General features: G+C 39.8%; 1 protein-coding gene across 7 annotated transcripts in view; it reads right to left on the bottom strand.

Moving 5' to 3' along the window:
- The window catches only part of NEK1 (NIMA related kinase 1), a 227,791-nt gene that overhangs the window by 56,221 nt on the left and 144,411 nt on the right, over positions 1-27,159 (bottom strand). For all 7 annotated transcript variants that reach the window (XM_061200799.1, XM_061200802.1, XM_061200796.1 and 4 more), the window contains 6 exons: positions 27,070-27,147; positions 26,394-26,489; positions 11,035-11,166; positions 9,109-9,174; positions 8,794-9,022; positions 2,441-2,593 (listed from right to left, as the gene is read on the bottom strand). In XM_061200799.1, the coding sequence (XP_061056782.1) occupies positions 2,441-2,593; positions 8,794-9,022; positions 9,109-9,174; positions 11,035-11,166; positions 26,394-26,489; positions 27,070-27,147 (754 nt within the window). The remainder of the gene's footprint in view (positions 1-2,440; positions 2,594-8,793; positions 9,023-9,108; positions 9,175-11,034; positions 11,167-26,393; positions 26,490-27,069; positions 27,148-27,159) is intronic.

The following is a 27,159-nucleotide window of genomic DNA, read 5'->3' as shown; positions in this document are numbered from 1 at the left end:
AAAGGAAAAGAAAGTAAGATTGTCACCAGACTTCCTGACAGCTATGCCTTAAGTCACAATACAACAGTGTTATCCATTAAAGACATTCAAGGAAAGGAAATGTAAGTCAAGGATTTATATTTAGCCAAACCTACCTTCAAGAAGAAAGTCTTCACACAAACTTATGAACATGCAAAATCTTTGGCTGCATTGTTCACATGAGCTCCTCCTAAGGAATCTATCACAAAAGAGCTTCAACAATCAAAATGATGAAAGAGACAGTGACATAAGGATTGGAAGACTAAAGACAACTCAAGTCCATCCTGTTTGTCATTTAATCCACAAAACAGTCCTGAATGACAGTGTTTCCATTCTACACACCGAGCACCTGGAAGTCAAAGTCAGAGGAATTTGCCCCATGGTTGCTGGCAAGTGATGAAACCAGAACTTTCTTTCCATGACATGAAGATGCTCTCACACATGTTAACGAAACCTCTGCATCTTTGCAAATTGCCTAGAATTTCGTCCTCTCCCCTAACTACCCAGTGGGCTCTTTTGTATCTTTGGCCCAGCTCAAAAGCACCTGCTCTCTCCGTGGCTTTCCCTGACCCAAAAAGCCTAGCACCATCAATGACACGGGACAGTACTGATAACCCAGAGCCTCCTCAGCTGTGGGCCCACACCGTCTCACAGGCGACACCTCTGCCACACACTCTGCCACATGTGATCTCCGTGACGCTAACAACTGTAACTTCTTTGTCTTAAAATCTCAGCACAGAGCATATTCTTGTAATTAAATGTAGTTAGAAGAAAAATTTTAAAAACAGCAGATGACAGCGCCTGGAAGCCTTCCACTATCACAGATAAAGTCAATTACATAAACATTTCTGCACTACCTCTTAACTTTGTGGGTACTTCTAATCTTGCCCTTTTCATGCAATATTACCCTTTATTTGTTTTCATTTGTGTCTGCCTTCAGAGAGCAACGACCATCTTTTACTCTTTGTAGCTTTACCACCAAACACATAATAGTATGCACAGCTAATAAGTATTCAATAGTTGGTAAATATGATTTTTAAAAAGACAAATCATAAAAAAAAATTTCAGTTCCAATTCTATGTAGATGGACTATCTGTATGGAGAAGGAAAGTCCTGCTTTCACACTGCCTAACTCTTATCATAGACCATTATTACATTTATTTAAGCAATAAAAATTTTACATAAGAGGAATCTGAATTTAAATGTAATAGTTCTAATGGGAATGAACATATTTAGGACTTTTAGACTACCAAATAATCTGAAATTTTTATTATTTTTGAAATGCTTTAGCCTGGAGGCACTTCTTTCTAAATAATGCCTGGGGCATTTGAGAACAGGCTCAGACTGAGGTGTAGGAATTTGTTACTAGTATTGTATTTTTGGTTGTGATTGTTATTTGGCATCAACTGCACAACTTCCAGACCCAAGAGTGTGAACAAATTGATTACAAATATACACACTCATGTACTTGCCCTTTTTTCAAACAAATGATTTTATACACTTTGTTCTAATTGTTTTTTTTCCCTTTAATATTAAAGAAATGCTATAATGATTAGTGGCTGGGAGGTTCACTCTTAATAAGGAAAGAACAACCTACTTTTGCTACTTCTGTAATACGTATGTAGGTTCATTTCCGTAGCTAATTGTCAGCATCTGGCTAATTCCTTTTTACATAATGTGAGTAGCTTCACCTCCCAGGTTATTCCTGTGTCAGTTTTGGATGTAAGTTTCACTCTAAGCTTTAAGGAGAGGCAGATACAAAGAAAGAGAGGGTGGGAGCGAGCATGAACCCACAGAAAGGTGACATACACACACATGCAAGCCTTGACACAACTTCCAAACAAGAAAACCCATCTTCGACTCCCTCTTGGTTTGAGTAAGCTGTGAACTCCTAAAACACCTGTTTGATAACAGGAGCGCTCCCCTCTTGGCGCAGCTGTAACACTGAGACCCATCGCACTCATGGACCACAAGTGCGTTCCTCTTGCCTCACGCCAACGCATCCTCCCAGGCCTAGGACAACGCCTGCCGTGCCTACGACAAGATCTGTTAGTCCGTCAGTCCACTCGACTCCTGAATCCCCGTTACACATACACCACTCATCTCAACGCGCTGCTACTCCATCCTTCTTCACGTGAAACAGCATTCCGACGGCTCTATTTTTCCGGCTCCCGCTCTCCCATATACATTTCCTCTTCCTTTATTTTTAGATCCCACCCAGGTTACTTCAGATCAAAACTCAGGACTACCGTTTGAGACAACTCCCCAGAAAATGCAACCATTCTCCAGCTAACTAGAAAATTATTATAACAAAAGGTAGTCTATTACAAACAATTCATTTAAAATAGACACATCTTTAAAAATACAATTTCATTTTTAATATTATTTGTAGTACAGAAAAACAACTAGTTTCTCTGCTTACCACTTCTAATAGTTGTGTTTTCCAAGAGTTCTGTCTGAAGTTGTAGTTCAGCTTCTCCAAGTATCTTTAGAACAGAATCTGTAGGACTTTTTCCCCAGACTTTTCTTGGAGATCCACCAGGATCTAATTTAATAACCTCTCCCACTGTATGTTCTAGAAGAAAAAGATATAAAAAAATTTCTTAAGGCAGATTTAAGATCTTCTATCCAACTGAGTGCTTCACAGGAAAAAAAGGTTACATCACAAAGAGAATATAACGATGGTGCTTAAAAATGGACCTACAGATGATCAAACTAAGTGAAGTCAGATAGAGAAAGACAAATATCATATGATATCACTTACATGTGGAACCTAAAACAATGGTACAAATGAACTTATTTACAAAACAGAAACAGACTTACAGACTTCAAAAACAAACTTATGGTTACCAAAGGGGAAAGGTGCGGGGGGGGGGGGATAAATTAGTAGTTTGGGATTAACATATACACACTACTATATATGAAATAGATAAACAACAAGGGCCGACTGTACAGCACAGGGAACTCTACTCAATACTCTGTAAAGACCCATATAGGAAAAGAATCTTTAAAAAAGTGGATATGCGTATATGTACAACTGATTCACTCTGCTGTACACCTGAAACTAACAGAACACTGTAAATCAACTATATTCCAATATAAAATAAAAATTAAATTAAAAAAATAATAAATAGTCATCAACATAAAAAAACAAAACCAAACCCAAAAAAAGGACTTTCAGGGAATGAATAATAAATGATAGAAAAAAACAAAAGCAACTAATACTACTAATAATAAATATATCTAAAGTTGCCTTTTAAAACACTTATGAATTAAACTCTAGTTTTAGGGAATATAAAAATGGAAAAAACATAAATTATGTTTCTGTAAAATTTTTATTTGAGAAAAAAAATTTTTTTAAACCTAAGATAATTAAGAATAATTTGGGGTAGTACAAAAATAGATAAAATATAAATTAATATTTTGCTTCTGTAAATTTCACTGAAGAGAATTGAAAAAAAATCCTAAGATAAATGTGCATATGGATTAAAAGTAGAGAAAAGTATTTCTAAGAAAATTTGTTTTACCTTATTTATCGTAAGTAGACAACTGACACTTCTTTTTTGACAATAATAATTTGGGGTAAACCTTTTTACTAAAATTTAGCAAAGCAAAAACCAGAAAAGGACCTACTGAAGTTTGAGTCTTTAGAACATTTGATAATAATACATGAAGCATATAGGCACCTAGCAGTAACAGACAGGATATTATTATGGAGTGTAAGTCATATAAACTTTCAAAGGTGACCAAATACATGTTAATACAAATTTTTGTGTACTAGTCCATGAAAGTAAATATCTGCAGATTAGCTGGTAATTTCAGTTTTGTTCAGGGAAAATGATTACCAATAAGGAACAATTTTTAAAAGGATAGTTAAGAAGGGTAAAGAACCCAGAACCGACCCAAAGCTTACAGCCACATGGTGTTGGATAAAGGTGCCAAAGCAATCTAAAGGGGGAGGGTGGGAAACGGGGTGAAGCGTGTGGGGGGAAGGTGCAGAGCCAGCACCCGGCTGTACACAGACAATACTGTGAAGAGCTCTGCTACAAGGAGGGCTTCAGAAATGGGGGCAGTGGAACAACAGGGTCCGAATGAAGAAAAGGAGGCCGCCGTGCAAAGGGCTTGGGAAAGAGGAGAGGGGAGGAGGGCCGTGAAGTAGAAAGAGCGGCTGGGCGCCAGCGGTGGGAAGGGAGCCTCACGAAGGCAGAAGGGGCAGAGCGAGAGGCAGTGGGGCCACGGGGCGCCGGCGCAGGCACCGGAAGGGACGCTGGGTTCCCATGTGCACCGCGACCGAGGTCAGGCAGGTACTAAAATGGGTGCGGGGATGCACTTTTATCCTCAAGGCTCTTTTCCGTAAGGTTCCGCCACCCGGCACCACCCTCATCTCTCTTCTCCTCACAGCTTAGCTTCTGGAAGAGGCTCCTTCCTCAGCTGCCATGCGCTTCTTAATCCCTGGATTCCATATCTGCCCCCAGCCTTCTAGCGACGCTGCTTTCATCAAGGTCACCATGCCTCTACCGACAAACTCAGTGCAGATATTCTAGCCCTCATCTTGCCGTCTCTTTTTCTTGTAAATCCATACCACCCTCTCAGTTTTCCTAACTCTGATGCTTCCTCATCTGCTTTTCAAAGTTCTTGCCCTGACAAACTTGTAGAAGAGTTTCCCTTGAAGCCCTTACAAGTCTGTCCTCGAGAATCTCTTACATATGTCTGATTTTATTATCTCTCAGTTAAGGTCTTCAGTTTTTGTCTAGATGAGTGCAACAGCCTCTAAAAACTGGTCTCAAGTACATCCACCCCCAGTAAGATAGAACAGGGTGACCAGAGTTATGCTATTGCCTGGATAACCAAAACAACTGGACAAAATATATAAAACATCAGTCTCAAGACACTGGACAAGAAATAAGATAAGAGGTAAGAACATGGATCCTGGGAGAAGAGAAACAAACAAGACAACTCCTGTGACGGCCCCTCCTGCTGCCTTGGGAGTTTCCAGCTGCAGCTCAGGAGGGGGACCCAGGCAGAGCCCAGCAGATTACCTGAGTTCCGGCGACAGAGCTAGGACCAACCCTTGGGAGACTAAGGCAGAAGAAAGAGAAGTCCAGAGACTTCCAGAAGGTAGCCTCGAGTATTCAGCAGACCACTGAAGGGAGCAAATGTGTGAAGAAATGACCTCGCGAAGAGGTCAGGAGAAGAACCACGCGAGAGACTACAGGGAATACAGGACGTGAAACACTGCTTGTTCCCCACAGCCAGACTGGAAAATATCATAATTCGTGGTGAACTGGACACTCAGCAGGGCTTTCCCTCTGTGCTAGGAAGAATTTGCACTCTAGTTAAATGTGGCCCTGATCTCACCTAACAAATCTTAAAAACAGACATAAACAAATCAAACTGAGCCCAACTAACTTAACTGCATGCCAGAACAAAGCTCCAGAATAATTACAGAAACACAAAAAAACCTAGCACCCATCCAGGTAAAATTCACAATGTCTGGCATCCAATCAAAAATTGCCAATCATGCAAAGAAGCAGAAGAATATGACCCATAATAAGGAGGAAAATTAACCAATGAAAATGGACTCAGAATGGAGACAGACATTAGTATTCTCACACAAGCACACTAATAAAGTTTTTATAACTGTATTCCATATGATCAAAACGTTAAGTACAGACATGGCAGATACTTAAACCCAAATCGAACTTCTAGAGATGAAACCCACAATATCTGAGATGAAAAATACATTGGATGGGATTAACACTAGATTAGGCAATGCAGAAAAAAATAAGTGAATTTGAAACTATCCAGAATGAAAGGCACAGGAAAAAAGAGAATCTTAAACAATGAAAAGCACACATCAGTGAACTATGGGACAACTTGATAACACGTGAGGTTGCAGCCCCGAGAGGACGGGGAGGCAGCACAGGAAAATACCTGAAGAAATATTGGAAAAGACGTTTCCAATCTGATGAAAATGATAAACCACAGACCCAAGATGCTCAGTGAACCCCAAGGAAAAGAAACATGAAGAAAACTATGGTAAGGCACTTCACAGTCAAACTGCTCAAAACCAGTGATAAACACAAGTCTTAAAAGCAGTCAGAGGACAACAGCATGTTATGGAGAGAGGAACAAAGGTAAATCTGATTTCTTGTTGGGAACAACGCGAGTAAAAGGATGACAGAGCAACATCGTTAAAGCACTCAAAGATGACACTGCCAACCTAGAACGCTATACCCAGAGAAGACAGCTTTTAAAAATTAAGGTATACAATTTTTAAATTTAAAAAAATTTAAATTATACCTTATAAAATTATATAATTAAATCTATTAATTTAAAAATAAGGTATAAAATTAAGTAAAAATCCTCTTCAATATACAAAAGTTGAAAGAATCTATCACCTGCATTGCAAGAAATGTTAAAAGAAGGAAGATGATAACATGGATACGTAAATCTAAACAAAGAAATTAAGAACAGCAGAAATGGTAACTACATGGATAAGTACAATAAACGCTTTTTTTCGTAGTGTTTACATGTCTAAAGGATGACGAGAGTTCCGACTCCTGGGAAGATGGAGGAATAAGCACGCGTCAGCCGTGCCCCCCACTGACACAGCTCTAAGGACCAGGACCCGTGCAGGAGCAGCTGCATGAGGACGCCGAGCAGCAGCCAGCAGCCGGATGAGCGAAGAAGACAGGAACTCAAAGCACCCCCAGCAGGCGGTACACTCCATCCCCCTCCCGTTTTCCCCAGTCAGGAACCCACAGGAGGGCGCTGGGCTGCGGACAGAGGAAGCTCGAGGAGGGGCCTTCCACTCTGTCTCAAGGGCCGGGCTGGGGAACCCTGATGCCTGGAGAGAGAGAGAGGGTGAGGATCTCTCTCTCCTCCTTCCGCTGCCTCCTTTCCAGTCCCCACGCGCTGCCACAGGTAATCAGAACCCAGAGCCCGTAAAGCTGGGGAGAGGACGCTTCTGTCCTGTTTGGTGGAGACGTGGTGCCCAGACGGCGGGGCTGTTTCCTCCGGCTCTTGGCCACCCTGCTCCAAGCACAGGGCAGAGTGAGGTAACCAGAGCCTCAGCTTTCTGACCAGAGGACCAGAGACAGAAAACACCAGGGAGACAGTGCAGACAAAGGAGGTCCAGAAGGCAACCCCCTGAAGTTGCCTGCTATTACCTGAGCTCACCTCCTGTGCACACGTGGATCTGATCCTGTGCTGCGTATCAAAGACTGAAAACTGAGCCAGCAAACCGAGGACCACCCAGGTCCCAGACCAGTCGCCACGTGGTACAGAGCCGGACAGGTCAAGCAGCACTGCCAGGCTCTGAAACAGGAGCCGACACTGAAAGCACAGGCCACAGAAGGCAGGTGGGAGCTCAGGACCTGACGCTAACTGGGCCGACTGCAAAACTATCAATGTTCTCCATCAGACGTAAACAAGACCAGAGCCTTGTAAGAGAATATTCAGAATGTCTAGGGCATAAGTCAAAATTACTCAGCATAAGAAGAACCAGGAAAATCTTAACTGTCTCGGGAGGTGGCTACTAGCTGCCGACAGCAATGTAACACACATGCGAGAATGATCTAACAAGGATTTTAAAACAGTTGTTACAAAAACGCCCCAGGAAGCAATCATGAGCACTCTAGACAGCAAAGGAGAAAGAGTAAGTTGGAGAGAAGAAAGAAGATATAAAGACAATTTTATGAAATTACGATGTCAGTGTCCCTAAAAAAAAAACACCGTACTGGAAACACGGCCCCACGAGTACCTTTGCACAGTGCCTGCTGCTGCTCCTGCGCAGCGGTGTCGGAGCGGAGAAGTGGCAGCACAGTCCCCGCGGCCTGCGAAGCCTAAGCTATTTCCTACCTGGCTGCGGACAGCGCCTGCTGCAGGCACGGTCCGCTCCAGCTGCGGCTTCTCCGTGCTCTGGGCCCGCTCACCCCTCCCTCCCCGGAGGATTCGGGGATTCTCACCTTCGCGTCCGCGCTAGCTGCATCAGCTCCCCAGGGTCGCAGGCTCTCCCCCACGTCCTGGGCTCAGGGCAGCTCACGCGTCTCACCCCTCAGCACGCCACGCCATCCAGAAACCACCTCCTGGCGACTGACCAATGCCCTGACTCACACTCTGCTCTCAGGGAGGGGCTCTGTCTCAACCACTGTGCTGTCCTCACTGCTCAGCAGTGTGTGTGGCAGGTAGTGGGACTCAATACAGAACTGCTTGCTGTGAAGCCTGTGGACTCTTCTCCAACACCAGAAAGAATTCTACCAAAGCGGTCCCTCAGAAAACTCACGTAGAACTGTACTTACTTAGCTGATGGGCAGACCGGCCCTTTAGAAAGTGAGCCTCCTGCGAGCATGTGTGTCTGCTGGTTCCCTGCTGCACCTCCAGAGCCAGGAACAATGCGAGAAACGGCAGCGGCTCAGGAATCATCGCTGAGCAAAGGGATCACTGCGTGAGGCCCTCTCGACAGCCCTGCTCAATGCCGACAGGCCCTTCTGAGTCTTTGCTGAAGTTCACGACTCTGATTCTCACCAAGAACCACCCCTGCTAATAGGTGACTCTAACGTGGGAGAAAGGCCTGAAGTGCAGTAACACAATTTAAACGTGCGCCACTAGTTCCCGCTCTCACGCTACAGACTGTTGTGAAAAACCCTTGCCATGTGAAAACTGAATCGTCTTCTCCACGTTTCACCTATTACAGAAACCCTTCCAGCCTCTCTCAGCCCCTCTAAGCGCGCCGGGCCGCACCAGGCAGGACACGAGCGCGCTCATACGCACTTTCAGTCACAGAGAAGGACGCGTCCGGTGCCAGTTCATCCACGGGAATCACCAGGTGGCCTCCAGCCTCCCATTTCTTGCGATCCGACGAAACCGATTTTTCTTTTTCCTGCTCTTTGGCGTCTTCGTGAACAATTACTGCACTGGTTTCAGAGTGACTCTGCTTTCCGTTTTCATCTTCTTGAGCTTTAAGATTTTGATTTAATCTACGTAGTATTTCGCGCTTACTCTGAAACAGTTAAAATGTTGTATTTTGATAGGTACACGATTAAGTAAAATGATTAATAAGAGAGAAAATTTGAAAATTGTACCTACCGAAATAGCACTGTTAGTCTTCTGCATTTCTTCTGAGGTTTCTTGGGCATCAGTCAAACTTCTGTCCTTTAAACACAGATAGTTACAGAGTAAGAAATAATGTTATTTTAAAAGTCCACCTTAAAATTTTTGATATTTTTACTTTTTGTTTTCATTAACATTTCATGCTCCTTGTGAATTTTTTTATTCCTGTAAAATGTTAACACAGCTTTCTTCATTATCAGCAATGAGAAATAGTTACATATTATCATTTAATAGATGTAATATATACTAGAAGAGCCAGTTCTCAATTATTTGTCATATTTTTGGATTGCTTGATCACATATTTAACTATATTCTCTTCCTCTTTGGCACCTGATTCTTGGTAATTTTACATTTACTGTAGAAATTTTAAAAATTAATTCATATACTCAGAGCTAGGGAAGTTTTGATGGATGAATAATTCAAGACAGGCTGTGTTATTTTGAAGCTGTCTTTATGTTTCAGGTACATATATTCTTATTAAGCCATACTACTTACTAAACATAATTGAGAACTAGCTTTTCTCCCTAAGCAAAGAGTAAAAATAAAGAGTTCTGAGTCCTTGGTACTAAAGATAAAATAAATTTTGTTTTTTGATTAGTATAATCAGAGTACTCTAGACGATCTAGAATTTGTAAATATATGAAAAGAAGAAATTAGTAGTTACGAAAACTGCGAAAGCAAAGGTATCTGGAAGACTCAGGGCAAGGAAAAGCGGTTCTCAAAGTTTTAAGGAAGTGATATTTAGCAAGAAGACACATAAAGAAAAACCATTTAGTTACATGGATTACCTCAAATATTATTAAATAGTAGTCAGTTTTAAAGTAATACATATAAAACAGACAAAGAGCATTTTACCCAGTAAAGTGGCAGGCATTAGCAGTCGCTACGACCAGAGAGGTGAGCAGCTACGTGGGATGTGAGACTGGGGACCGGGAAGGGCCCGCACAGGGGCATCTGAAGTTGGAGTGAACAACGCAGCACACGCTCGTTACCAGAGAGAAGAGAGACTACACCTGCTTGAGCAACAGTGGCTTCCTATATCAAGTCCTTGAGGGTGACCAAGGCTGGTATTTCCCACTCAATCTTATTTTCAAGATAAACACAAAGGCTGTAAAAGACTGGTGTGCCAATAACGTCAGTGCTGTCTGCAAAAACTCAGTGAAATTCAACAAATAAAAGGCACAGACTTCAATGACCAGGAAAGGACAGAATCAGGGTAATGTGTAATATGACTCAGGACTCTTCCCTCTGCCTATGGAGCTCTAGGCTGAAATTCCACACCATGAGCCCCTTTCCCTGAACCTCAGAACAGAGTTTTTCACATTTCAGAGAGATGCCCGAAACATACTTCCAAGTTTAAACTTTCTACTTGCCCACAGTTCTCTGTTTTACTATCCATGTGACATGATAGAGATTCAAAAGTAGAAGGTTAAAGAAATAATTGATGAATTAAAGGCAATTATGCTGAGTCCTCTAACATTTGCTATGCCAAAAAGTTGTAAATACATGTACACGTCCTGGACACTATTCCCAGAGTTAAGTAAGTACCAGAGAGACATTATTTTTTTAAAAAGTGAACCCTTGCTCATTGTGAGTGCTAGGGTATAAAAATGTTTTCTGCATTGTTTTTCATACATTTCTATATATTTTTTTGTCCAATAGTCTTTTAAAGTAAAAAAGAGAATCATTTCAATATATTCTTACCTACCAGGTGGTCTTAGATATAAAACCTAAGACCAGTGAGGCTCCAATATTCAGAGTAAACCACACATGAAAATCTTAAGAAGTAATTTTTTCCCTAGAAAAACCTAATGGGACATTAGGAATTAATGTAACTTCATTAAATTTAATCCTTTTAATAATCTTTTGACTTTGAGGAGTTCTAGATTTTATGAAACTTACCATACCCACTTCTTTCAAAGCAGAAGTCACAGAAATAACAGGTCTCATCTGTTGCTTTGATGGAGAGCCACCTGTTTCCTGCTGTCCTGAAGGTGGAGACACATCAGAGTTCTTTATTCCTTTGGCCACCAACTGTAACAAAGAATGTAAGTACATTGGGGAATTTATATTTGCATGAAGAGATAAAACAGTGTACATAAGGTCACTGTCTATACACTCTAACCACACGGAGTTTTTTTCATTCCTCAAGTTTTGTTGCGCAAGGCAATGTACTAGGTGCTGGGGAAAGATCAGCGAACACAGAGAAACATCTCTGGCCTCACATGTGAACCTAATCACGCGCCACGTGGTACTAAATAACTCCTTTCCATTGCATTAACAGTGTTTCACAAACAGCCTTCTAAAAGATTAAACATTAGTCCTCTTTCTCTAATTTTAATCCATTATAAAATTTGGCGAGAAGAAAAATAGATTATTTACTAATCTTATACTTCAAAAAGAAACGCTTCTGAAAATTCTACAAGTTTGGAACAATCTTAAAGTCTGAACATCAATCACCCAACATGAGAGCCCTGATTATAAAATTGTCAACATAAATAAGAAAGAAAGAATTGAAAAGTACAGGAAATAAGATTTACTTCACTAAAGATACCATTTGTTATATTTATATATGTTTTTGCTTTTATCTTGACATTTAGACTCTGTAAACAACGTGAAATAATGTTCTGCACTTTCAGTAAATATAAGGAAATGGCATTTCGCAGTATGCTCACAGGAACATGGCAGCAAGTCACTCCCAACTTCTATCTCTTCTTCAAACCAGTAAACAAGAATTTCTGTTGAGTAAATACCAATATTTCAAATGCAATATTTATTGAGCATCTTCTAAGCATAAGATAGTAATCCAATTCTAATATTTAGTTTTCTGTACTTTCTTTTTACACCAGTATCTATTTTGCTCAAACGGAGATGGAAATAGCTAACACACTATTGAAGGAGAAGAACTAAGTTGGAGGAATGATACTATCTGACTTCAAGACTTACTAGAAGCTACAGTAATCAAGATAGTGTGATACTAATGAAAGTACAGCAAACAAATCAATGGAACAGAACAGAGAGCCCAGAAATAGAGTCAACTAACATTTAACAAAGGAGCAAAGGCAATTCAATGGAGAAAGGACAGTCTTCTTAGCAACAAATGGTGCTGGAATAACTGGACACCCACAGGCAAACAAACAAACAAACGCAGGGGCTGGTGAGGGAGTGGGGGTGGTGGGAGGGATGAGCAGGCAGAGCACAGAGGGCTTGCAGGGCCTGAAGACACCATATATAATGCTATAATGATGGATACATGTCATTACACATTTGTCCAAACCACAGAAGGCACACCACCAACAGTGAACCGTACTGTAAGCTACGAACTTTCGGTGAGGGTGTGTCCATGCAGGTCCATGCAGGTCCATCCACTGTAACAAATGTAACATCTAGTGGGGGATGCTGATAATGGGGTATGCATGTGGGGGATAAGGGGGTACAGGGGAAATCTCTGCACTGTCCTTTCAGTTCTGCGGTGAACCTAAAAATGCTCCAAAGAAAATAAAGTCCTTATTAAAAAAAAGAAGAGGAAGATGGAAACATTGCTTTAATCCCACAGTTCAGCACTGTTGAAGTATACTGATATTTAATGTTATTATAAATAACTTAAAAAAAATCTAGAGCTCATAAAACTGAGTATTATCTCCCTGAAAAATTATATAGAAATGTTTTAAAACTTTGATTGTCTTATTACCATAGAGTATATTCAAAAAATTATAAATTCTGAGGAAATATAAACATACTCCAATTGGTTCTGATCAAATAGCAGCATTTTTAGGACAAGTATGTTACTTCCCTAGATGATTATTTTGAAGGAAACAAATTAATCTGGGTGTGCAAACTCTGCCATTTTATTTAAATCAGTAATTACTGATTGGAGAATTTGAGAATTATTTGAGGGTTACAGCTCAATCAAGTTAGGAAAAAACCCAATATATTATAGATCAGAACTAATTGCAGTAAGCAATTTTCAAAAAAAAAAAGGAGGAAAAACCAAAATGATGACTAAGTGCTTTCTCTGAAAGGATTATAAACTAGAAGAGAACAGGGAACACATAAATCAATCAGCATGCTGCAGTGAAATAAAGTGGGCAGATGTGTGCTCAATGCTCTGGGGAGGAAGGAACTCCAGACCAGGGAAAGAGCGCGAGGTCGGGCAGCCCCGCACACAGCCCCGCGAGTGCACACAGGCAGGAGGGGCCCACAGCTCCGGCGCACCTGCCCTCAGTGTTTCTTAGCCTCTCTGGACCTCAAATCTCTCTAAATTGGGAATGCGGTACTCACTGGATTAAATGTGTAAAGCGCACAGCTGTGTGCCTAATAAATAGTAGTAATTATTATAGTTCAGCAAACATTTATATAGTTTCCATTAAATAGGGTTATTTGCCTTAAACACTCAGAATCCGGTTTCAGTCCCTGACGAGATGAAGAAGTTTACACAAAGCAAGTTTCTGATCTCTAGAGTACAGCACAGAACAAAACCCTCCCATCAGTGCAGAATCAGAAGTGAAAGTGTTAGCACCGTATGCAAAGGTTTTATAGAAGTCAATAGGAAGCAGAAACCTGAAAGACAAATACCTCACATTACAAATTTTTAAAAATCTAAGATAAAAAAGTGATCAATAGAGTAATTTAATTGTATGAATAAACAAGAGTGATAATATGAATTTAACCAATTTCACTGAAGTAAGAATAGCACCAACCTCCCTTCTCAGCCTCTGATACAATTTTCACTGATGCTTATAGAGACTATCTCAAAAGTCATTCCCAAAATCACTGGTCAGCTGCCTAGAATAAGAACATTAAGGAAACTCTTAATAAAAGAGAAAAAAATTCACCCATATACCCCTGCTCTGGCTAATTGCACTTCATTTATCTATAGTTCTTTTTAATGTTTATCCACACACACACATAATTCTTATACAATTTAAACAAGGCACTGGCACAACTCTCTGAAACTGGAGATATGTGACCTAAGAAGAATTTAAGAACCTCTACGGAATACTTAGCAAATTTGTCCTTAGTTAATGGCAAAAGTCACATATAAAGGGATTGAAAACCCTTTATTTTGACCTTATAGTCTTCAGTTGTAAAATATATTACAGACATTCCTATATTAGTCTCAACCTTAAGAGAAACCTAAAGTAACAGAAAAAAAAAATCTGCTTATTGATAAAGTGCTATGAGTTAAACAGGGCCTGAGACCAATGACAATCAAATTCAGTCCAGCAGGACTGGGCTACGACATGGGAGATCTCTGTTAAGTTCTCTGCACGCTACTCACCTTCTAAAGGAAATCTTTTCTTTTAATCAACAAGAGGCATTTTAATGAAGAAAAAGTTTCACACATGACTATTAAAATTCTACTCCGTAGTATATTAACATCTGTCTGGCTGCCATACATATGGCTAACGACTGGTACAGACAGAGTCTCTAAGATATCTGATCCACTGTGTAAGAAAGTCATTGGCACCTTTATAAGAAGGATCGTCTGCAGCCTTCAGGAAATGCTTACTTTCTATAATCAAACATGTACTAGTCTCTCCCCGGGTCAGCTAGGCTAAACATACCAAAAGAACCTGAGATAACAAACAAGCAAAGAAAGATATATGAAATCTAAACCAAAGAACAAAAAAGCAAACAGAACACCCAATTTACTCTTAGAAATACTTTATAACAAAACTAATTCAGTTATTGAAAAATTAAGGGTAATTCAGGGTAACTACTGAGACGTGGCAACACCTTTATAAGCCAAGGTAACACACATCAGTAACTTACTAGCACAGGAGAACTTGGGCCTTCTGTGTAAATATCATGGATATATTATTTTTAGCCAGAAACATTAATGTGATTCAGTATTAACCAGACCTTGAGATAGAAGATAAGAATGTATCTTTAAATTTGTCAAAAGAGAAAACATTAGATTGAGCCCTTAATTCAGAAAGATGACTGAATATGGTAAAACAACACAAAAATTAATTAAATTAAGAAAACAAAACAAAGTTTCATAGAAGAAAAAACCATAAAACTTCAAAACAAAAAACAAATAACCCAACTTTGTTACAAACTGATCACCTGGTTATGTCTAGAATACCTACTTTATTCTAACAGTTCTTCAAAATTCAAAGTTTAAAAAAAAAAAATTGCAGTAGGAATAAAACATTGACCTGAAAGTCTCATAAGTCAGGTTTAAGAAACAAATTGCTTTAGAAGATTTTTTTCCCTAGCTATTTTATCACCAGGTTAATAAATTCAAGACTTTTCCATACTGCTTATATTTCCCCAAAAGATTTTTAATTATCACTGTAAAACTCCTCCTATTTTATCTGTCAGTTTTACTATTTGCTGAAAAATTAACCAGCAATGCCACCTAATGACAAAACTAAAAATTTCACCAAATACTGAGGCCAGGTTTATAAATACATGGAATTATAAGTTTAGCTACTCTTGAAGTACTATTTCATCTCTATATGCTGAATGACTAGTAAGATTTTAATGTATATTAGAAAAATATTATTAAATGCCCTGATTTAATATTTTGAGTACAGAGCAACTTCACACATAATTTTATGTAGCCTAAAGATACATCTTGGCCAAATTTTAGCAAATTCATATTTAACTTCTCAAAACCTTGTCTTTGAAGTACCAAAAATATAAAAGTGTTTGTATCTGAATTTTTTTTCTGAACTAGTACTACTATAATGCATTTGTAAGTATGTCTAAGAATAAGAACATGCCAAGGTAGCCAGAAAGGTAAGTGTGTCCACCCTGGTGGAGGCTTTATAGGCCTATGTGGCAGGTCTAAAGAACACGACAAAGACAGAACACAAATGAAATACACAAGAGTCCAACGCAATTAAAAAGAAACTCGTACTCAAAATATAGTCTCTGAATTTCCCTAATTCTATTTTTCACTGAATTTTAGATTACTAAATACATTGCTACCGTTTTAAAAAACTGAACCTATCTTCCTTATATGTTTTACTCACAATATGAGCATATACACTGGCTGGGAAAACCAACACTATTATTTGGGTGGGAAAACTCTATCATCACACATGAAAATCATTCTCCATTCTAAAGTCCTATTTAGTACTACAATTTTTACCATTAAGTGTGCCAAAAAGAAAAATTTATAAAATTGGGTATACATGCCGAAGAATCAGAATAATTAAGGCAGTGATTTTTACTGTTTGTTAGATAAAGGATACTCTTGAGAATCCAATGAAAAATATGTGGTCTTACTGGGTAAAAATGCATCAACAAACATACAATCAAACCTTTAATGAACATTTCCGGGAGCGGAATAATGCTAAGCCCAACCTGAAATACCATGTTAGCCACTCCTGAGTTAGAGTAGGTATAGACATATAAGCCCTATCATACATCTAGCTTGTGCTAAATTAGACTTCCTGTTCAAACAATTACTTGGTAAAATAACTTTTATCCACTCTTGTAGATTAAACTGGACCTAAGTACTTACACTGTGAAGGTTATTTTTCGAGGCAACATTGAGACACAACAACATTAGAGATAGATGAGGCAATAAGGGCGCCCAAACATTAAGGCAGTCCCCCAAACAGGCTAATTATCTGGCAGAGCTGAGACTAGACCCAGGTCTCCTGACGCCCAGCCTGCCGCTGTCCTCACTGCTCCAGCACGCGTCCTCTGTGCACAGCTCGGCACAGCACGAGCCACAGAATTCCTGGTGAACTCACTGCTGCTGCTATTCGCCAGGTCCCATGCGGAGCACGTTACACAGTCAATCTGTTAAGGTTCTTTGGCTGAAAGCAACAGAAACTAACTCTGGGGGAAGGAGATGGGGGGATGGAGTTGGAAGAGAGGAGGGGAGGGGGGAGAAGAGAGAAGAGAGCTGTAGGCGGATCACAAAGCAAAGGGAAGCCCGCCACGAGAAGAGAACAGGAGCCAGGGTAGCTGCATGGATCTGGCAGCAGAAGCTCACTCCTGGCTTCACCAGGTTCTCTCGCTTGATTAAATCAACTCCAACTTCCAACCCGCTCACACTTCACGCCCTGGAGAGACTCCAGCTGGTCCACCTTAGATCACCGGCCTGTCCCTCAGCTGGGAGAAGCCAGGGCACCTTGTTCGACGGTCTTTCCAAAAGTGCACACAATGAAATAATTCTCCCAAACGAAAGGGGGCTGCTTGCCTGTTGGACCTCAAAAGCCAGGCTCACTGCCACAGTTTAATTAACATTGCCACCGTAAAAACCTTTGTGAAGACACATGAGGAAATACAAAGTTGTGCTGCACTAGAAACTAGTATTATCTATCAGGAATACAGCCATAAAATCTGTCATTTGTGTGCACTTTAGAACTATCTAAGACAGATCTACCATTAAAATTAAAAAAAATTTACACTGGTTTTACATGGCTTAGAGAGCCAAGACTTCTAAGGGAGCTTTTCCTGGGCTGTACTATAAGCATGTGGTTGCTCGTGCAAGTGTACTGGTGGGTGTATGAGGTCTAGGGCAGCCTCTGGCAGAAGAGGCCGGGCTCCAGCTGCCATCTGAGGAGTCAGAATTGCTACTGTGCACGTGTGCAGCTGCCCAGCAATAAAGGTCTTATGATAAGAACGCAGAGCACCTGCTCAAAGCCACACCACCACTGGACACAGTCTGTAAAGTACACTTGTTGGAACATAACACCTAACAGTGCTTCCAGAGGTGCTCCCCTTCCCCTCCTCCACCAGCTGAGAACCCTCTGCTCCTGCTGCTTAGGGAAAGTCAGCTTGATGCTAGGAAGATCATCAGAGGATTCCTCGGCATAAGTGGAATCCTGATTCTCTCTGATGTTCTTGAATCCTTTGATGTCAAACATGTATTTCAGAGATCTCTGGAACTCTGTTAATATCCAGTGAGACTTGGCTCAGAGAGCATGATTCCAAAGTGACCTCAGGATGTGTCTATTTAGATGGCAAGACTAAGGATAGAAGATTCTGAGGTAGCCAAGTTGGGGAGTGTGTCCACCCTGGGGGAAGCTTAGAGGCCTGTGTCCAAAGAATGGGACAAAGACAGACATGAAATACACAACAAAGAGTGAAATGCAATAAAAGAGGAAGTCATCATATTCAAAACACAGTCTCTGACCTAACCAAGGAGCAGACTTTCACCAACATGCCGCCTGAATTGATGCGAAGAAGTGTGCAGACTGTGCACCAGGCTGTGACAGCTTAGATGACAGGGGACACGACCTCATCCAACGGGCAGGACAGTGAGGAACAAGCGATGGAAAGGAAGCCTGCTTGGGGAGCTGCGCTTTAGAAAACCGTCATACAAGATGCGCTCAAGACCACGTTTAAACATGCTTGTGGGCTACGTTTCAGCCCACCAAGGGCAGATTTTGGGAAAGAAATATAATGACAAAGCTCATGCTTGTGTTCTCTGAGATATACTAACTTGAGCCGTTAGAAGCGTAACGTTCTAAATCACTAACGTGAGCGGTGCCTACGTGACTGGGAGAAAAGGAAACATCTCCCAGTGATTAAGGTGCTATTCCAGGGTCCCATGTGCCAACCACAACATGAACGATGACACAGCCATTCGCTCCACCTTGTGTGAGGAACCATACAAGGTGTCTATACAGGCAGCACAGTGAGGGCCTCTGCATGCACACTGAGGGGAGGGATGCGGAGCACTGACCCACCTCTAAGACTCCAGGGTGTCGCCATGCAGGCTGCTGTCATCACATACCCTGAGGCCCCGTGTAGTTCTGCATAATGGATCACATTCTTAAAATAAGGCTGATGTGCACTAAGCATAAGCTCCTCACTGTATTTAATGGCTACCTTACTCTCATAATCGCCTTCATGTGCTATGCAGGTGGCCAGAATGGATTATTAAAGACTAAACTATAACCTAGGAGGGGGCGATGGCCCTTAAAGCTTGCAACTGCGATCCTGCAGCTGAACACAAGGATGACAGCAGCAGGCTCAACCCAAGGAAAGCTGATTAAAAAGGATACACAGGCAGTTTCATACTGATTCACCCTGATAGAAACTGCCCCACTATGCAAATCAGCAAAGGAGGAAATGTTTCTGCTTCCTGGGCTCAAGAGAACAAAAGCAGACCGTTCCCCACTCCACTATACAGAGTCCACCAAAGGTAGGCTCACCCTCATTTCCACATTAGGTAAGTTTGAAAGGATTCGGCTAAGAGGACAAATTACTAGCTCTGACTATGAAGATGAGATATTTCTACTTCTGACAAATGTGGTTGCTACAACGTTCTCTTGCAGAAGAGGCAATAAGTTAACACAGCAATTATTTCATACTCACGTCCTATGCATGCTATGTCTGAAACAAAGGAAAAGAAAGGGGGAAATATGCCAGAGGGCAGAGAGCAGAAGAAAAAAGAACTACAATCCTGCAGACTGTGGAACAAAAACTACATTCACAGAAAGACAGACAAGATGAAAAGGCAGAGGGCTATGTACCAGATGAAGGAACAAGATAAAACCCCAGAAAAACAACTAAATGAAGTGGAGACAGGCAACCTTCCAGAAAAAGAATTCAGAATAATGATAATGAAGATGACCCAGGACCTCGGAAAAAGAATGGAGGTAAAGATCAAGAAGATGCAAGAAATGTTTAACAAAGACCTAGAAGAATTAAAGAAAAAAAACCTAGAAGAATTAAAGAACAAACAAAGAGAGATGAACAATACAATAACTGAAATGAAAAACACAGTAGAAGGAATCAATAGCAGAATAACTGAGGCAGAAGAACGGATAAGCGACCTGGAAGACAGACTGGTGGAATTCACTGCCATGGAACAGAATAAAGAAAAAAAAAATGAGAAGAAATGAAGACAGCCTAAGAGAGCTCTGGGACAAAATTAAACGTAACAACATTCACATTATAGGGGTCCCAGAAGGAGAAGAGAGAGAGAAAGGACCTGAGAAAATATTTGTAGAGATTATAGTCGAAAACTTCCCTAACATAGTAAAGGAAATAGCCACCCAAGTCCAGGAAGCGCAGAGAGTGCCAGGCAAGATAAGAGGAGAAACACGCTGAGACACACAGTAATCAAACTGACAAAAATTAAAGACAAAGAAAAATTATTGAAAGCAACAAGGGAAAAATGACAAACAACGTACAAGGAACTCCCATAAGGTTAACAGCTGATTTCTCAGCAGAAACTCTACAAACAGAAGGGAGTGGTACAATATATTTAAAGTGATGAAAGGGAAGAAGCTACAACCAAGATTACTCTACCCAGCAAGGATCTCATTCAGATTTGATGGAGAAATCAAAAGCTGTACAGACAAGCAAAAGCTAAGAGAATTCAGCACCACCAAACCAGGTCTACAACAAATGCTAAAGGAACTTCTCCAAGTGGGAAACACAAGAGAAGAAAAGGACCTACAAAAACAAACCCATAACAATTAAGAAAATGGTAATAGGAACATACATATCGATAATTACCTTAAACGTGTATGGATTAAATGCTCCAACCAAAAGACACAGGTTCGCTGAATGGATACAAAAACAAGACCCATCTATATGCTGTCTACAAGAGACCCACTTCAGACCTAGGGACACATACAGACTGAAAGTGAGGGGATGGAAAAAGATATTCCATGCAAATGGAAATCAAAAGAAAGCTGGAGTAGCAGTACTCATATCAGATAAAATAGACTTTAAAATAAAGAACATTACAAGAGACAAGGAAGGACACTACATAATGATCAAGGGATCAATCCAAGAAGAAGATATAACAATTATAAATATATATGCACCCAACATAGGAGCACCTCAGTACATAAGGCAACTGCTAACAGCTATAAAAGAGGAAATCGACACTAACACAATAATAGTGGGGGACGTTAACCACTCTCTTACACCAATGGACAGATCATCCAAAATGAAAATAAATAAGGAAACAGAAGCTTTAAATGACACAATAGACCAGATAGATTTAATTGATATTTATAGGACATTCCATCCAAAAACAGCAGATTACACTTTCTTCTCAAGTGCGCATGGAACATTCTCCAGAATAGATCACATCTTGGGTCACAAATCAAGCCTCAGTAAATTTAAGAAAACTGAAATCATATCAAGCATCTTTTCTGACCACAATGCTATGAGATTAGAAATGAATCACAGGGAAAAAAACGTAAAAAACACACACACAAGGAGGCTAGACAATACATTACTAAATAACCAAGAGATCACTGAAGAAATCAAAGAGGAAATCAAAAAATACCTAGAGACAAATGACAATGAAAACACGATGATCCAAAACCTATGGGATGCAGCAAAAGCAGTTCTAAGAGGGAAGTTTATAGCTATACAAGCCTACCTCAAGAAACAAGAAAAATCTCAAATAAACAATCTAACCTTACACCTAAAAGACCTAGAGAAAGAAGAACAAACAAAACCCAAAGTTAGCAGAAGGAAAGAAATTGTAAAGATCAGAGCAGAAATAAATGAAATAGAAACAAAGAAAACAATAGCAAAGATCAATAAAACTAAAAGCTGGTTCTTTGAGAAGATACACAAAATTGATAAACCATTACCCAGACTCACCAAGAAAAAGAGGGAGAGGACTCAAATCAATAAAATTAGAAATGAAAAAGGAGAAGTTACAACAGACACCACAGAAATACAAAGCATCCTAAGAGACTACTACAAGCAACTCTATGCCAATAAAATGGACAACCTGGAAGAAATGGACAAATTCTTAGAAAGGGATAACCTTCCAAGACTGAACCAGGAAGAAATAGAAAATATGAACAGACCAATCACAAGTAATGAAATTGAAACTGGGATTAAAAATCTTCCAACAAACAAAAGTCCAGGACCAGATGGCTTCACAGGTGAATTCTATCAAACATTTAGAGAAGAGCTAACACCCATCCTTCTCAAACTCTTCCAAAAAATTGCAGAGGAAGGAACACACCCAAACTCATTCTATGATGCTACCATCACCCTGATACCAAAAGCAGACAAAGATACTACAAAAAAAGAAAACTACAGACCAGTATCACTGATGAATATAGATGCAAAAATTCTCAACAAAATACTAGCAAACAGAATTCAACAACACATTAAAAGGATCCTACACCATGATCAAGTGGGATTTATCCCAGGAATGCAAGGATTCTTCAATATACGCAAATCAATCAATGTGATACACCATATTTAACAAATTGAAGAATAAAAACCATATGATCATCTCAATAGATGCAGAAAAAGCTTCTGATAAAACTCAACACCCATTTATGATAAAAACTCTCCAGAAAGTGGGCATAGAGGGAACCTACCTCAACATAATGAAGGCCATATACAACAAACCCACAGCCAACATCATTCTCAATGATGAAAAACTGAAAGCATTTCCTCTAAGATCAGGAACAAGACAAGGTTGTCCACTTTAACAACTGTTATTCAACATAGTTTGGGAAGTCCTAGCCATGGCAATCAGAGAAGAAAAAGAAATAAAAGGAATACAAATTGGAAAAGAAGAAGTAAAACTGTCACTGTTTGCAGATGACATGATACTATACATAGAGAATCCTAAAAATGCCACCAGAAAACTACTAGAGCTAATCAATGACTTTGGTAAAGTTGCAGGATACAAAATTAATGCACAGAAATCTCTTGCATTCCTATACACCAATGATGAAAAATCTGAAAGAGAAATTATGGAAACACTCTCATTTACCATTCCAACAAAAAGAATAAAATATCTAGGAATAAACCTACCTAGGGAGACAAAAGACCTGTATGCAGAAAACTATAAGACACTGATGAAAGAAATTAAAGATGATACCAACAGGTAGAGAGATATACCATGTTCTTGGATTGGAAGAATCAATATTGTGAAAATGACTATACTACCCAAAGCAATCTACAGATTCAATGCAATCCCTATCAAATTACCAATGGCATTTTTTACAGAACTAGAACAAAAAATCTTAAAATTTGTATGGAGACACAAAAGACCCCGAATAGCCAAAGCAGTCCTGAGGGAAAAAAACGGAGCTGGAGGAATCAGACTCCCTGACTTCAGACTATACTACAAAGCTACAGTAATCAAGACAATATGGTACTGGCACAAAAAGAGAAATATAGATCAATGGAACAAGATAGAAAGCCCAGAGATAAACCCATACACCTATGGTCAACTAATCTATGACAAAGGAGGCAAGGATATACAAAGCAGAAAAGACAGCCTCTTCAATAAGTGGTGCTGGGAAAACTGGACAGCTACATGTAAAAGAATGAAATTAGATCACTCCCTAATACCATACACAAAAATAAACTCAAAATGGATTAGAGACCTAAATGTTAGGCCAGACACTATAAAACTCTTAGAGGAAAACATAGGAAGAACACTCTTTGACATCAATCACAGCAAGATCTTTTTTGATCCACCTCCTAGAGTCATGGAAATAAAAACAAAAATAAACAAATGGGACCTCATGAAACTTAAAAGCTTTTGCAAAGCAAACTAGAAACAAGACAAAAAGACAACCCTCAGAATGGGAGAAAATATTTGCAAACGAATCAACAGACAAAGGATTAATTTCCAAAATATATAAACAGCTCATGCAGTTCAATATTAAAAAAACAAACAACCCAATCCCAAAATGGGCAGAAGACCTAAATAGACATTTCTCCAAAGAAGACATACAGATGGCCAAGAAGGAAATGAAAAGTTTCTCAACATCACTAATTATTAGAGAAATGTAAATCAAAACCACAATGAGGTATCACCTCACACCAGTTAGAATGGGCATCATCAGAAAATCTACAAACAATAAATGCTGGAGAGGGTGTGGAGAAAAGGGAACCCTCTTGCACTGTTGGTGGGAATGTAAATTGATACAGCCACTATGGAGAACAGTATGGAGGTTCCTAAAAAACTAAAAATAGAATTACCATATGACCCAGCAATCCCACTACTGGGCATATACCCAGGGAAAACCATAATTCAAAAAGACACATGCACCCCAATGTTCACTGCAGCCCTATTTACAATAGCCAGGTCATGGAGGCAACCTAAATGATCATCGACAGATGAATGGATAAAGAAGATGTGGTACATATACACAGTGGAATATTACTCAGCCATAAAAAGGAACGAAACTGGGTCATTTGTAGAGACGTGGATGGATCTAGAGACTGTCATACAGAGTGAAGTAAGTCAGAAAGAGAAAAACAAATACCGTATATTAATGCATATATGGGGAACCTAGAAAAATGGTACAGATGAACCGGTCTGCAGGGCAGAAATAGAGACACAGATACAGAGAACAAACAGCAAAGGGGGAAAGCGGGGGTGGGGGGGAGGGTGGTGGTGGTGGGATGAACTGGGAGCTTGGGATTGACATATATACACTAATATGTATAAAATGGATAACTAATAAGAACCTGCTGTATAAAAAAATTTTTTAAATGAAATTCAAAAATTCAAAAAAAAAAGAAAGGAGGAAGTAAAAAATACTAGAATTAAAACATGATTTAAACAGCATAACAATCTGAAGCCAGGTAAGACTGGGACCAATAGGCCAGAAGGTAAGTACCAGATAACAGTAATTATGATTGGGAAGGAAGATGAGATACCCTGTGACAGTTACTGTCTCTTAGTCAAGACTTGTTCATGATGTGGCAAACAAGACAAGAGTTCTCCACTACTGGACTCTGGAAACTACAGAGAAAAACGTAACTAGCAGAGGGTGGAGAAATCAAAATTGCTGGGAGGAGAAAACGAAAGGGAACTATCAAAAAACCCTTAGACTTATTCTGATTTCTGGAGTTATGTCTCTTTCACTCATGCTTCATAGCTAAATGGTTCTTTTTCATTAGGAATATGGTAAGAGAATCTCCCTGTATATGACATCAACGGGTGGATTCAGAAGAAACAAAATCATATTAAGAGATACACAAAAGACATCTGATAAAACACCAAAACACAAGTCTGATAAAAACTGTAAAACCCAGATGTAAAATTATATTCCTTACTATTTTACCATACATAACAGAGAAATGACTAAAGTATTTCCATTAAAGACAGGAACAAAAGTATTATCCCCATTACTATTTAACTCTGTCCTAGAAGTTCTGGCCAATGCAGTAAGAATAAAGTGGTAATAAAAGGCAAAACTTAAAGAAAGCAGGGGAGTTAGGCGTACCGCCTAAGAATATTAAGACTTCGATACCTGACGGGCACAGATTCCTATCCCTATTCCATACTTCCTTAAAATGTGACCTCATCTAATTGTTTTATCCTTTCTTTATCTGCTTTGTAAAGTCGTAAAGAGTAAGCGAAGCGATCCATGGGCAGTGGTTAGAATCTGGCTTGCATACAATAAACAATTATGAACGGTAGCAATTAGTGTTATGATGTATATCATGACTGCTTGTCAGTGATATTGTTGCATGCTGAAACCCCTCAAAATTGGTAGAACAGGCACACTCACTGCATAAGAGATAAGCAAAACCCAACAATTTCTCCAAATATCAGCACTATTCTGTTAGAAAAAAACAAACGCTTAAAAGCAGAAATGGAATTATAAACCATCAAGAAATGAGCTTTACAAGAAATATAACAAGTATGAGTTAAAAATGATCAAAATTATGTAAGAGATATAAAAGACACAAGTAAATGTAGATATTTAACACGTTTCTGGATAAAGACTATTATAAACCCGTCAGTTCTTCTTAAGTTAATTTGTAGGTTTAAAGTAGTAAAGATCAAAATCCCAACAGGATTTAAGAAAAGAAAAAAGAAAAAAAATTACCCTAAACTGTACCTCTCAGAGAAAAAGAGAGCAAATAAGTAAGGAAAACAAATGAAAAAGAAGAGTGAAGGGGAAATGAGGGAAGAACCCTTCCAGGAATTAAATATATTCTAAACCCATAATTACAAGCAAAACGGGGCCCTAGGGAATAGGCATGGACTCATCCTCCAGGACACACAGGCGTCTAGTCTCTCACAGGCAGCACTGCAGATCAGGGGCAGAAGAAATGTTGCAGGCATTAAGTGATGCTGGGACTTTGATTAACTACTTGGCAATAATAAAGACTAAATAAAACACATTGGGTTCTCACCTCAAATCAAACCCCAAAATAACTTCCATATGGATCGTCCTTAAATGATGACAGAGACAGAGAGATGTAGGGAAATGAACGAGAGGGAGAAAATAGGACCACGGAACCGTAAGGCTGGCACAGCACCCAGTGAAAGCGGGCGGGCAGGAACCCGGCAGGATGACGACAGGGGCAAGGCTCACATGCTCCTCCCACAGCTTCTTCTCTCTCTCGTACGCCTCCTTCCTCCTACGTTCTAGCTGCTCCTTCAGCACAGCCGCGCGGGCGCTCACCTGGGCCTGGAAATGAAGACAATCAGCACAGCTAGTGCCAGAAAGAAAGGTGTGGGGTTTGCCTGTTTGTTTTTCCAGGTCTATAAAAATATTTCCTTATTAGCCAAAAAAGAAGTGGGTGTGTGTGGTTCCAGAACACAAATGTAAGCTGCATGCCCAGCACCTAAACGGGCTGCCAACACACAGCAGTTGCTCAATAAGTATTTCTGGAATGAAAATAAATGCAGGTACAGTCAAATGGAAATAAAAATTTAAAAATTTACAACTATGACTATTATGCACAAACTTGTCTTCACAGAAACGGAGATTATGTTTTTCACTTTTAGGGTAACCATTTTCTCTTCTTAAGGTTACTTGTGTGATAGTTTCATGTATTTATGCTGTGGCTTCATCAAATTGCTCTCCATAAATAAGACATGAAGAGAGAAAAACGCTATTTTTCAGAAATGAAAAAGTGAGGGATAAAAGGGAAAGAAAAGTTAAGGCAAGATAATAAGTTGGTTTACTACGAAAGACTTAAGAACACAACTTTCTATCTTGAGTTTCCACTTCCTCTAAGAAAACCTGTATCACTTCCAGTACATACCTTCAGCGCTTCCACTTTCTTACGCCTCACGTCAGCCTCCTCACTTCCTTCCTGTCCTTCGGAGCTGTCAGCTTCCTTCTACAAAATAAG

The sequence above is a fragment of the Eubalaena glacialis genome, chromosome 9 (assembly GCF_028564815.1).
Source record: "Eubalaena glacialis isolate mEubGla1 chromosome 9, mEubGla1.1.hap2.+ XY, whole genome shotgun sequence".
Lineage (NCBI taxonomy): Eukaryota > Metazoa > Chordata > Mammalia > Artiodactyla > Balaenidae > Eubalaena > Eubalaena glacialis.
Note: the sequence above shows the minus strand (reverse complement) of the source record. Positions and strands in the feature narration are given on the sequence as shown.